The sequence below is a fragment of the Lactuca serriola genome, chromosome 3, assembly GCF_051521515.1.
Source record: "Lactuca serriola cultivar US96UC23 chromosome 3, Lser_US96UC23_V15, whole genome shotgun sequence".
Classification (NCBI taxonomy): domain Eukaryota; kingdom Viridiplantae; phylum Streptophyta; class Magnoliopsida; order Asterales; family Asteraceae; genus Lactuca; species Lactuca serriola.
In genome coordinates this window covers 62,445,129-62,457,916 of record NC_136410.1, presented here as the reverse complement: position 1 = coordinate 62,457,916, position 12,788 = coordinate 62,445,129, and the positions used below count along the sequence as shown (strand labels likewise).

The window sequence follows — 12,788 nt, the reverse complement described above, 5'->3', positions numbered from 1 at the left end:
GTCAGATTTGGACGTTCTTTTTATTGTTGCTCTCGGTTTAACGTATATTATGACTTTCATTTAGATCGCTAAGGCTAGAAAGTAATTTCTCAAAAATTTACGTTTTACGATACACAAAGCTGTGCCGGTTTATCCGTAAAACTTCAACGAGTCATAACTTATTCGTTATAAGTCAGATTTCAACGTTCTTTATATGTAAGAAATCATTATGACATATACTATAACTTTTGTTAAGATTATTTATCTTAAATAATCTTCTATCAAAAAATCATTTTTAACGTTTATTATCTCTAAATTGACTAGCTCGAATTTGTGTGCGTTACAACATATTACCCTCTACCACCATCACCACCACCAATACCATCGACACCACCACCACAAACACCTTCACCACCGCCACCGCCACCACCACCCACCTTCATCATCACTGCTTCCACCATCGTCACCACCTACCACAAACACCCACCACCGTCACCTCCCACCAACACCACCACCACCGTTACCACCCACCACCACCTCCACCTACCACAACCATCACTGTCACCGACACCATCATCACAATCGCCACTACCATCGCACCACTATGGCCACCGCTACCGCTGCCACCACCCACCCACCACAGCCATCACCACAATCAACACCATTGCCGCCACCACCACCTCCACCTACCACAACCATCGTTGTGACCGGCACCACCCACCACCAACACCATCATCACAGTCGCCACTACCATCGCACCATTATGGTCACCGCTACCGCCACCACCACCCACTACAACCGGCACCATCATCGCCGCCACCACCCACCACAACCATCAACACAACCGGCACCATCGTTGCCACCTCCACCATTACCATATAACTTATAAAACAAAGTAAAATTAAGAAAAAAAAACAACAATTTTGTCATTTTGCATCATTTCAATTCCATTTTCTTCCACCCAAACATAATATGGAAATGGATTTCCCATTCCATTTGACAGATTCCATTTCCTTCATAAACATTTTACAAACCTTCGTAAACATTTTACAAACCTAACGCAACCTAAGTAATTATAAAATTCAAAGGTGTTTCTCTTGCAAAACGATTACCATGAGATATTTAGTTATATCCTACCACAAAAAAGATACAACGACATCCAAAAATGTACAATATCCAACAAAATCCTCCTTAGTAAAGATCAACCACTAAACCAAAACTAATCCTCAAAGGAACAACGGTACAAAACAGTAACATACAAAAAAGAATCAAAGTTACACAAACACTTAACAAAATTTTCCAAAATCATACAAGAAGTGGAGTTGTAGCATTTAAATACGCCGGATTATGATTCCTATTAATCGGCAGATGAACATAAATCTCATGAACTTCCTGCTTACACACCTCCCCTTTATCTCTATCAATCGCATAGCATATATAAACCGTATCTATCACATTATCCAGCACATTCACCAAAAACCCAAGAACCACTATCAACACCAAAAACGCCATTGCAGCTATAAAGTACGAATCTACCCCTAGCCGACTTGCCGCATTTAATATCACACAAACCTACATACCCAGTACACGTTTAAAACCAAAAGAGGGGTAAATCTGTAAAACTGTAAAACTGTAAATAAAACTGTATTAAATGATAAAGATTTCAGATTACTAACCACAATTGCATAGATTGCTGACAGAACAAAGATGATTGCAGCCAACAAACGAGTGGAAATAGTCTGTACGATAACAGCTGAGAGAAGATTGCGTCTTAGAAGTTCATATGTTAACCTAGCAGATGAACAATAAGCTTCACCGGTTATGGCGGAAAAATTTATGGTGAATTTGTTGAGAAATTCGAAGGCTGAAAGTAAGGCGTTGACAAAGCATCGTAGAATTAGGTTAACCATGCCGCTCGCGTCTTCATTTGCTGCAGTATCAACAGCAGCTCGCACGATTCGAACAATACCGATTAATAATCCAGAGAAACATATTGTTCCGAATGATGGGCCAAATGCGTTTCTGAACAAGTATGTAAAGATATAATCAAGTTACGATCTTCACAGAAACTAAGAAAGTTGGAAAATTTTGGGGAAGAAATACCTCAGGGAGCTTCGTATGGGTTTTTTGGCCTTTGAATCGTCTTTTGTGAAGTACCACTGAGCGATGGTTCCGCTGATTACATAAACTTGTGCTTCCACCATTGCAGTTGCAGACCATAACATCGTAAGAATCGCCAATGCAAAGTAAGCTGGAACCCAACTATCTTGTTTCCACACGCAAAAAACCTTCCCTTGTTTTTCCCTAGGAACAATTTCGCCGTTTAACCTTGCAAAGACCAAGAACACTACGATTGGGACATAGTAAACGAGCAACCCAAGGATCAATGCGGGAAGAACGAGGAACAGCCCTAAGTTGTTGGACAAAGCGCCGGATGATACCCTGATTATGTTCACAGTCAACTCGATTCGACTCCAATTGATCACGAAGATCCACACAATCAACCCGATTATTAAAAGAACAAACACCAGCACTAGGATTCTGTAAGCTAATGGGAAATCTTGGCTACAGGTGGGATTAATGGTACAGGTGATAAACCAATAGACGTCTAGGAACACAGGGACTATTACGAAAAAGGGAAGTGAAACGTACACCAACTGTTTGGCGTAATGTTTGAGTGAAAAGAGTACAAACAAAGAGATGGGTATGCTTAAGATCAAAGTAATTACAAGTGTGAGTATCAAATTCTTCAAGATATAATCAGAATCAGACCGGAATAAATTAAGAAACAAATCTCTATCCCCGATAACTGAGCTGCTACGGCGTTTTATGCAAGAATCGGAACTGATATCATAAGAAAAAGCAGAAACGGAGGAAGAATTAGGGTTTTTATTGATTGAAGCAAAGATACCGAAGGCGAAAGTGGAGATGACGAAAAGGAGGAAAAGGATGAGGAAAGTGATGTCTTTGATGGGGCGAGGGGATTGGTGGTTGTAAGTGATATTCGTCGGATAGTGAGATGACGACGATGGGTCCGATTCGGAAGGTGGTGGCGAATGGTGGAGCTGGTTGAATTCATCGATGTAGGAAGATAATAGAGGTTTAGATGGAGGGTCAGTGACTTCGGAGGACTTACCGGTGGCGGCGGAGTCGTCGGAGCTGGCCATGGCATCAATAAAATTAGAATATACAATTTCTCCTAACTGAAAGCTCTGTTGTTGAAGTAGTCACTCTTGATGGACTGAATTCAAAAAGTTTCCAAAACCCAAAAAGCGAATCGAATGTTAATGAAACTGAAACTGATGTTGTTGATTAGGGTTTGTGATGAAGAAAGATATGCTTTGCATGTTGACCACATGGATCACATGTAGATGCGTCCGATTGGATCTTGTTTATATACTCTTGTCCTCTCAATTTCCACGTTGACCCACCAACATACAGATTTGTATCAAATATTTTAAATAATAAATATATTCGAAACCTGATCACATCTGTACGTTTGGTTTTAATTTTGTGGTACCATTTAAAATGTTTACTTAAATAGTTAAATAAAGTCTTTTTTATCAAGCACATGAAAATGGCAAAAACATGAAAAATTCAAAAACGCATGAAAAATAGAAACTAGAAAAATAAAAAATATCAAGCTTTTTCTCAAAGTAAAATACTTACAAATAAATGTATTATCAAACTAGCGAAAATCCCAAAGTATAATACTCAAACTGTAAAATCTAGCTAATTGTATCGATGCTATGATTCAGCTGTTGTGGTTTGTAATGCAACATCCCACTCGGTCTTTGGGATTTCGCCTGAATCCGCAATAACCACCTTTTTTCTTGGTTTCCCACTGTAAGTACCTGCTCCCCCTTCGATCGCATACACTGTATCCATCCCTTCGATAACTTTTCCAAACACCACATGTTCCCCATCCAACCTGTAAATTATAAATTCCACACAGGACATGACATAACATATCAGACTGTATTATGTTTGGGTACATGATGGGACAAATATTTGCATTTTTTGTCTTACTGTTACTATGACTGTGACTGATGTGAATAAGACAGAACTTACCAGTAGGCCTTAACGGTAGTGATGAAGAATTGTGCACCATTGGAATCTGGTCCAGAATTGACCATGGCAATCATACCTGCAAGAATCTTATAGTGTTAGAAGAAAATACTTTAGAAGAAAACCCAAATAATTATGTAATAAAAAACCTGGTTGAGAGTGCTTGATTTTAAAATTTTCATCACGAAAGACTCCACCATAGATAGATTCGTTTCCTCTCCCATTGCCATAAACAGTATCTCCACCTTGGATCATGAACCCGGGTATAATCCGATGAAAAGGTATTCCTTTATAGTGGAGCAGTTTTCCACTTTTACCCTTGCCAAATTCCCCTAATTGCAAAAGATATTTGGATTCAGCAACATGTGAACTGAAATTTCTAGTTTAAATTTTAAACTACTGGGAGCATAAGTTACCTGTGCATAGAGCGCGGAAATTTTCTGCATAAAAGAAAATGAATTAATTATTTCTTTAATTAGATAAAGATCAAGTAATAAATACATTTAGTCCCCTGTTTAATAATAAAAAAAATATTGAAAGCTTACCAACAGTTTTTGGTACAACTTCACCATACAACCCTATGACAATTCTTCCTGTAGTTATGAGGTAAATTGGGTGAGTTGGTGATAAATTTTACATGAAAAAAATTAAATTCATAACATTTGTCAAGAACCTAATGTGCAGTTGACATTTGTATATTAATCACAATGGGAATTATTACCTAATCGTTGCTTATCAATATCAACATCCAAAAATGTTCTGTGGGTGATTTCATGGACCTCTTCCACTGTATCTTCCTCCTAAACACAAATCAGGTTATAACCAACAGATTAGAAGAAAATCAGGTGTTAATCACATTGGATTTTGATAGTATTCATAAACAAGGTAAACAGTTAATCATACTATCCACTAAAGAGTAACAAAACTAAGGACACATTTGTGCATTGCTGCCAAAACCATGATTATCAATCCTCTAAAGTTTAGCAAAAACAGACCTATGAACCCTTTGTTTTATCTACTAAAAAGAAATACAAGATTTACCAATTACCCTAATCACAAATCCCCCAACTCTGTTAATCTCTGCCCTAAATCCTAATTCATATCAGTGGCCAGCATCAATCACATTAGATAGTAAGAAGACCTCACGTATTTAGTTCATAGTTAATACTTAACTCACAAACTGTATCATTACAACTGCACCTAATTGTTTTCTAAGATGCCTATCACAAAATGCTGCTTCATCTAAGTCGAGATGTCAGAATAAACCCTTTGAATCCATTTTAAATTTATTAATAGATCCAAATCCATGTCAATTCTAACAAATGTCAGTGAGCATTACCTGTTGAGAGAACGATGAGAACGCGAGGAAGACGAAAATTAAACCGATCAATAAGATAACAAAGGACCGCGGCCGAAGTAGATTCGAGATCTCTCCACCCATCCCTGATTCAGATTCTTCTTCTTTCTCATACATTCAACCAATCCCCAAAATAAAACGAAATACTAATTAGCGATGTCTAAAAGACTTTTTCGAGAATCACAAAATACCCCACCAACAAACTTCAAAGAAATCAGAAACTACCACCACTGTCAGTGGTATCGACTCGTGTTCGGCTATTGAATTGAAGCGATGTGTTGATTCTTCGGTCCTTAAATCCTCCGATTCATTCGCTGATTACCAGATCTAAGGAATTTGATGTATCTGTTGTCCCTTTCGTGAATTAATTGGTAATAATATTGATCGTATACACAGGAAATTTCACACGCCAGGTGTTTGACGAATTGTCCTAGTTGACTATTTGACACCAAGTCAATCGCGTTATATATATTGAGTTATTATTATTATTATTATTATTATTATTATTATTATTATTACTGGTTTATTTTTGAGTTACAAAATTAATTAAATTTTTATAGTAAAAACTCAAAATTATAAGTAAGTTATTTTAAATAAATTATTAATTAAAAGATTTTTTTAGTTATATAAAATTATAATCATTGATTTGAATAAATATGTGAAATTATATCACTTTACAATTTGTATTAATTTTATTTTAATTTTTATTCTAATGTTATTAATTTAATATAATCAGAGTGAGAAATTTAAATTTTGAAATATAGAATCAGTAGGTTAACAAGTAACATACATTAATTAGAAGACATAATATGGTGACATATGACAATAGAAGAATAAAATAATCATTAATTATGAGGCTTAATAGTATGATACATGTCCAAAGGAGAATAAAATTATTTTTTTATTAGAATACAGAGATTATTATTATTATTATGAGAAAGTGACTTTAAATATCTTTTTACTTTTTTTATAATTACTTTTTTTCTATTTGAAATGATGACAAATGTCCTAAAATATTATTATTATTATTATTATTATATTCTATTAATGAAATTTAATTAAAAAATACTACTAACCCGAAACCCGTAATGAGCCAACCATACAAAAGAATTGTTTTTTTTTCAAATGACAACAAATTATTAAGAAATGAGTAATAAGGACACAAAATATGTGATGCAATTACTACTAAAAACTCACGAAGGATTGATTGTCAATGGATCTTCTCCTATGATATATAAGAATAAAATGCACATTATCATTTGAATGTAATATAGAACATAAGTCATAGAAATAAGAACAAATTATTGAAATTGTCCCTATGGTTTGATCAAAATTACGAGTTTGGTCTCTAACTTTTTTTATGCACCCAGACCGTCCTCAAAGTTTGATTTTATTGCGTTTTTTATTCCTATCCGACATGAAAAGACTATATTGTCATCTCTAATTTATTTTTTACTTATTTTTTATTATTAATTTTATATTTTTCAATAAAAAATATAATGGGCCCATACCTACCCCTTTGTCTTCTTAAGTTCAAGCCTCTTTCAATTTACTGACATTCACCACCACTACTATGCCTTTATTCACCTCCTAAATCATCACCATCTTCGGCGAGACAGAATTCCGGCGAAACTAGAACACCGACGCACACCACACACCACAACCCCCACCATCATCTTTTCCCCCTAAACCGGTAAACCCTCATCGATAACCTAACACTCACCCTCACTATGCTTTTTTTCCCTCTCGTCCCTCCATTGGATTGTCGACGGAGATCTTAAATCGAAAATCGAAGATTTGCAATATAAGATGTTGAACTCAAATCAAAGATTTGCAATGTAATATAAGCTTTGGAACTGAAATTGAATATCTTCACTCAACATGTATCTCAAATCTCCCACCACCATCATCGTCTTATTGAAATTAGAACCATCACCATCATCGGTTACTGAAACAAGTGTTTTCTAAAATAGGAGACACCACCACCATCGCCTTACGTGAGTCAATCCACCACCCTCACCGCTTCTGAAAATCTTCAGTTCTTTGACCAAAGTCATTACACATTTTCATCGCTTCTGAACTGTTGATGAACTCAAACTACACAGATCGATGAATCAGAGGACGAGGTTAGTGTTTTTAGATGTAGGATTACCTTTTCATTGATGGATTAAGCAGTTAGTTGTTCTTGATTTCTGGAACCTCCGACGGCACTTTCGTTCAACCTTTTTCTTGTTTGATTTTGATTTTAGTTACAGGTTACAAGTTTTTTTTGTTGGATTCCAGGTTTTGGTTGTGATTACATGCAGGGCCGGTCCAAACATATATGGGGCCCGGGGCAAAAAGAAAAAAAAAGGCCCCTCAAATACAAATATAATAAAGATTCAGAAAAATATCATTACTCTTCAATATAGACGTTTTCAATTAGAAATAAAAAGCAAACTAAATTGTTTATATTTTGAGCTAAATTGAGTTTCAACCAACTTTAGGCCCTAAAAATCATTTAGATAAGAGTTTTTATATATAAAAACTACATAGCCCATAAATTTTGGGCCCCTAGAGTCGTGGGCCCTGGGCGGTCGCCCGGGTTGCTCACCGTCTGGACCGGCTCTGATTACATGAAGTTTGTTTGTTTGTTTTTTGGGTTCAAATTCAATTAATTTGGTGTGGTGATTGGTGGTGGTTTTCGGATGTGAATGGTGGTGATAATGGGAGGTTAACGGAGGTGCTGCCGGAGGTTACACGATCAGAGGTTGACGAAGGGGAAGTGTGGAGGGGAAGGGGAGGGAAGAGTGTGTTGGTGGGACCATATATTTTTTAATTTGCTTTTTTAATTAATAAATAATAAATAAATAATATAAAAACTGAAAAAGAAAAGAAAAAAGCTAATATAGTCTTTTCAAGTGTGTGATGGACGAAAAACGCAACAGAATTATACTATAAGGATGGTCCGAGTGCAAAAAAAAAAATTAGGGACCAAATTCGTAATTTTAATCAAACCATATGGACGATTTCAATAATTTGTTCTAGATATAAAGAACTTTATGGTATGAGAGAGTAAAATCCAAAACATCATCTTAATGTAATAAAGAGCCTAAGTCATAGAAATTATAAATACATTTAAATAAAAAAAATTAAAAAAAAAAAAAAAAAAAAAAAAAGACTTAAGAATCTAAATTGCAGCTTCTCAAGTTCTCATAACTCCATTACTTAAACTTGCTTTGGTTATTAAGTAATGGATATACAGTTGTTGCCCGTGTATAATTTCTTATGGAGTACAATTAATAGCATATTGAAAATTGACATGTATCGATACTTAGTTAAAGGTAATCATTTGGTACCATAATTGGGTATTTTTTTATAACACATGCTCCCTAGTACCTTTCTAAATACATGTTCCAAATTCAAATTGCTCATCTGATTGGGGGTGATAGAAAACAGAACTTTTTTTAATGAACAACGAGCAATATTATTAGCACAAAACAAAAAGACTCAAGCAAGAAGTTAAGCCAAATACAAAGAGTCAAACCGAATATAAGAGAACATTTGTAAGAGGAGATATACACCAAATCGACCAATTAAGATAACCTAACTTGGATCTAAATTTAATCCAATTAAATGTGCTAATGCAAATATCATCCACCAAAAGCATCGAAGCTCGCCAAACATTCCTATAAACAATATCATTATGTGTTTTCCAAATGACCCATAAGGTGGAATAAATGATCGCCAACTTAACTTTTTGAATTCTTTTGTCAGAAACCATAGAATTCAACATCTCCAGAAGATCCTCACACGAGTGAGGATGGTTCTTGATAACCGCAGTTCACCCCACAAGCCAACTTCATAAAGCCTTCGACACATCATAGCTAAAGAAGACATGATCTAGAGTCTCAACGTTGATATGACAAAAAGGGCACATGGAGGATTGAACATTAACACCATGATTCAACAGGTTTTGAAAGAGATGGGGTCCTATTTTTAAATAATCTCCAAACGACACAGTTAAACTTTAAAGGAATCGAGTTCAACCACTTGAAAAAATTCTCCTCAACACTCTCATGTTTATCAATCAAGGCACGAAGCGCTTTAACAGAGAAATCACTAGCACCATCACCAAATCCAACGCCACCTGTCCATTGCACCAAACTGAAAGTTGTCAAAGCAAAACAATTAAATCTGAAAATTGGATAGCCTTTCATCCTCTCTTAAAATAGTCAACTTATATTGTATGTCTTGAAGAACAATCAAATCTTAACATCCACCTTTGTTGAAAACGGAATGGAGATCCTATTGTTTAACAACTATCACAAACTCTACTAGTTTGTTTGAAGTTTAAACTACAAAATATATATGGTACTGGCGCCATATTTGAACGGTTACTAAAAGGGATTAAATGGTGTGGATGGCATGTGAAGATAGAAATAGAAAAGATGAATATACCCTCTCGTGGAGTGAACGTGAAAGTGCTAAACGACTGAATTCAACTCTTAAATTAGAGATAAAACCCGTTAAAACATTTTAAAATTTACATCAAAATTGCAATAATAAGCTAACTAGGAACAAAGTCGTAATTTTTGGATCAAAATCCCTTATGTTTAAGTGTTTTTCGAATAAAGTCCATTTTTTTTGAAGTTGCGGTCATTATCGAGGACTTTTACAGGCCCTCTATCTTGCATTAAATATTTAAATGGCTATTTTATCCCTACTTAATTTACAATTTACAGAAATGAAATGGTTATGTGGCGTAATGAAAATGACAAGTCTCGTCCAATTTTGTATTTTGTTACATGGACAATCCCTTTGATTTCATTTTGATGCATGATAATCACATGCCGTTAAAACTGGATATTAAGTCATCATAAAATGACAAAAATAGCATTTTTCATCTTAGTATTATTTTGTTTCTTATTATGTTATCATTTGTTACATGATTACTATTGTCATTATTCATTTAAAGGGGTAGTTGAGATTGTCTATTTGAAAGGTTTATCAGCTTGTTGTAGTTTTACATTTAGATGATTTAAAATAAAACGTTATTATTAATAGTTTTTGATTAGTGGTTTACTTTTAATTAATTTTAAACTTCTATTACTTTTTTTATCCCCCTCTTTATATATCCTTTTTTTTCTTCTCATCCTAAAAGATGCAAACCAGGTACCATCTTTATCTGTTTTTCTTCTTCAAAGCCGATTTATAAAAAACCCTTGCGTAACGTCCCCAAATTTCAAATCATATATATATTTTTTTCTATTTAAAATAGATTAACAATTAAAAACATTTTACTTGAATGTGTGGTATAACATCATTTTGTTTGAAAACCATAAGATTAAGAGAGTTGAATTACAAAACAACGGAAAACAATATTTTCGATTATAGTGTACAGTCTCGTCGAGCTCTTCCCAAGAACATCTTACAAAAACATTTAATCCAAAATTGTAAGCATAAAGTTTAGTGAGTTCTCCAGCATATCACATATTCCATCATACATACGCAAAATCATCAGCCTTAGCGTCGATCTACCAACTCTCCTGTCAACATACACACAATAATCATACATATCATCCACTAGCACTCTACCTCCATACTGCTACTGCCTCTCAACCAACTATTGCTACCAACTCTGTCGTTAATCGCTATCGGCTCTTAGCTGCCATGCAATCATCGACTTATATTCATACCATATCCATATCGGGGTCAATGATAATAATGACGATCGACTTGTGAATACATAGTCATATATAGACAGGAATAAGATAGACAGTCACTACTAGAAAAACAACATTTTACGACGCGCAATGTGTGTCGTAAAACGCTCAGACGATGCGCAAATACGTGTCAAGGAAGACCCTGTCATAACGAGAGACGACACGCTTTTGCGCGTCGTCTATTTACGATGCGCATTTACAATGTGCATTTACGACGCGCATTTACGACACACATTTACGATGCGTAGTCACGACACGCAATGCGTATCAAGGAAGGTCTTGTGATAACAGAAGAACTCCTCCCGAGAACTTCGTCCCGAAAACTCCTCCCGGACATCGACTAATGAGCATTTCTCTCTTTTGCACTGTGATAACAGGAGAAGATACTCATACAGATCCCCCCTGCAGTTCCGACTCTATCATCTCCAGCATATCACAACACCAATATGTTTATATATTTATATTTAACTTTTATAAGTGACATTAACCATATAACAAAGTGATGGATTCAAGTGACGATTCATCTTTTTCAAGAAAAAAAAAGCTAAAAGTTTTGTCCCTAATGTTTTACCCATCAATCTTTCGCCATATTAGACGAATGTAATTATCTATGATTCTGAAGGTACTCATAAGTGACAACGAATATTGTTCAACTAATAAAACAAAAAATAGTGTCTACAAAGAGGTCCTTCAAGGATTATAGATATTTATCGATTTTGATGTATCTTCTACACATTTCAATAATACTAATAACTATAAGTTTTTTTAATAATTATTATGCAGTATTTGTAGACATTTATATGTTTTTTTATGTGTTTTCCACATTTAACGCGGGTTATAATCTATTTAATTTTAAACTTCAATTACTTTTTTATCCCCTCCTTATATATCCTTTTTTTTTCTTCTCATCGTTAAATATGCAAACCACAGATACCATCTTTATCTATTTTTCCATCTTTAGAGCCGAACTATACCAATATGAGGCTCGTGAAAAAATAAAAAAATAAGGCCCTTGTGTAGTGCCCCCAAATTTCAAACCATAATTTTTTTCCATTTAAAATAGGTTAACAATTAAAAGCATTTTACTTGAATATGTGGTATAACATCTATTTGTTTAAAACCCATACGATTAACAAAGTTGAGTTACAAAACAACGGAAAACAATATCTTCGATGAGAGTGTACAATACCGTCGAGCTCTTTCCAAGAACATTTTGTTAAACATTTAATCCAAAACTGTAAATATAAAGTTTAGTGAGTTCCCTGGTATACTACATATTCTACCATGCATACAATGCATACAAACTAAGTTATCAGCCTTAGCGTCGATTCACCAACTTTCCTGTAACAACCCAAATTTTCCCATAAAAATTTTCATTTTTAATTAACAAAACTGTTACCAATGAACATAAAATACCAATTACAATTGTTTTCAAAATCTACAGTATAAAACATTTTATTTATATATCAGAGTGTCCCCAAATAAAATCGCCAAAGAGTGCATGCTGCGCAATCAAGTCGGGCCCTTGCCCTTAGGCTCTAAAGTACCTGAAACAACCAACAAATTGTAAGCTAATGCTTAGTGAGATCCCCATATCATACCCCACACATTCCATATAATCACATAATCCATATTAGCTCTATAAGCTACACATATCTTATAAGTCATGCATACAAACA

General features: G+C 34.8%; 2 protein-coding genes across 3 annotated transcripts; both read right to left on the bottom strand.

The window, feature by feature from the left end:
- Window positions 1-1,087: 1,087 nt before the first annotated feature.
- On the bottom strand, window positions 1,088-3,384 carry LOC145092452 (Plasma-membrane choline transporter family protein). The gene is made up of 3 exons (XM_079030388.1): window positions 2,083-3,384; window positions 1,656-2,001; window positions 1,088-1,551 (listed from the first exon to the last, which is right to left on the bottom strand). Exons 1-3 carry the CDS (start codon window positions 3,144-3,146, stop codon window positions 1,285-1,287), a joined length of 1,677 nt encoding a protein of 558 aa, XP_078886514.1. The 5' UTR covers window positions 3,147-3,384; the 3' UTR covers window positions 1,088-1,284.
- A 225-nt stretch (window positions 3,385-3,609) lies between these two features.
- On the bottom strand, window positions 3,610-5,827 carry LOC145092453 (peptidyl-prolyl cis-trans isomerase CYP21-1-like). 2 transcript variants are annotated; one of them, XM_079030390.1, is made up of 8 exons: window positions 5,630-5,827; window positions 5,387-5,508; window positions 4,769-4,847; window positions 4,593-4,640; window positions 4,464-4,487; window positions 4,197-4,379; window positions 4,051-4,126; window positions 3,610-3,910 (listed from the first exon to the last, which is right to left on the bottom strand). In XM_079030390.1, exons 2-8 carry the CDS (start codon window positions 5,486-5,488, stop codon window positions 3,727-3,729), a joined length of 696 nt encoding a protein of 231 aa, XP_078886516.1. In that variant the 5' UTR covers window positions 5,489-5,508; window positions 5,630-5,827; the 3' UTR covers window positions 3,610-3,726. The 2 variants fall into 2 exon arrangements, with proteins under 2 accessions (XP_078886516.1, XP_078886515.1); XM_079030389.1 differs by having other exon boundaries at window positions 5,387-5,826.
- Window positions 5,828-12,788: the final 6,961 nt, after the last annotated feature.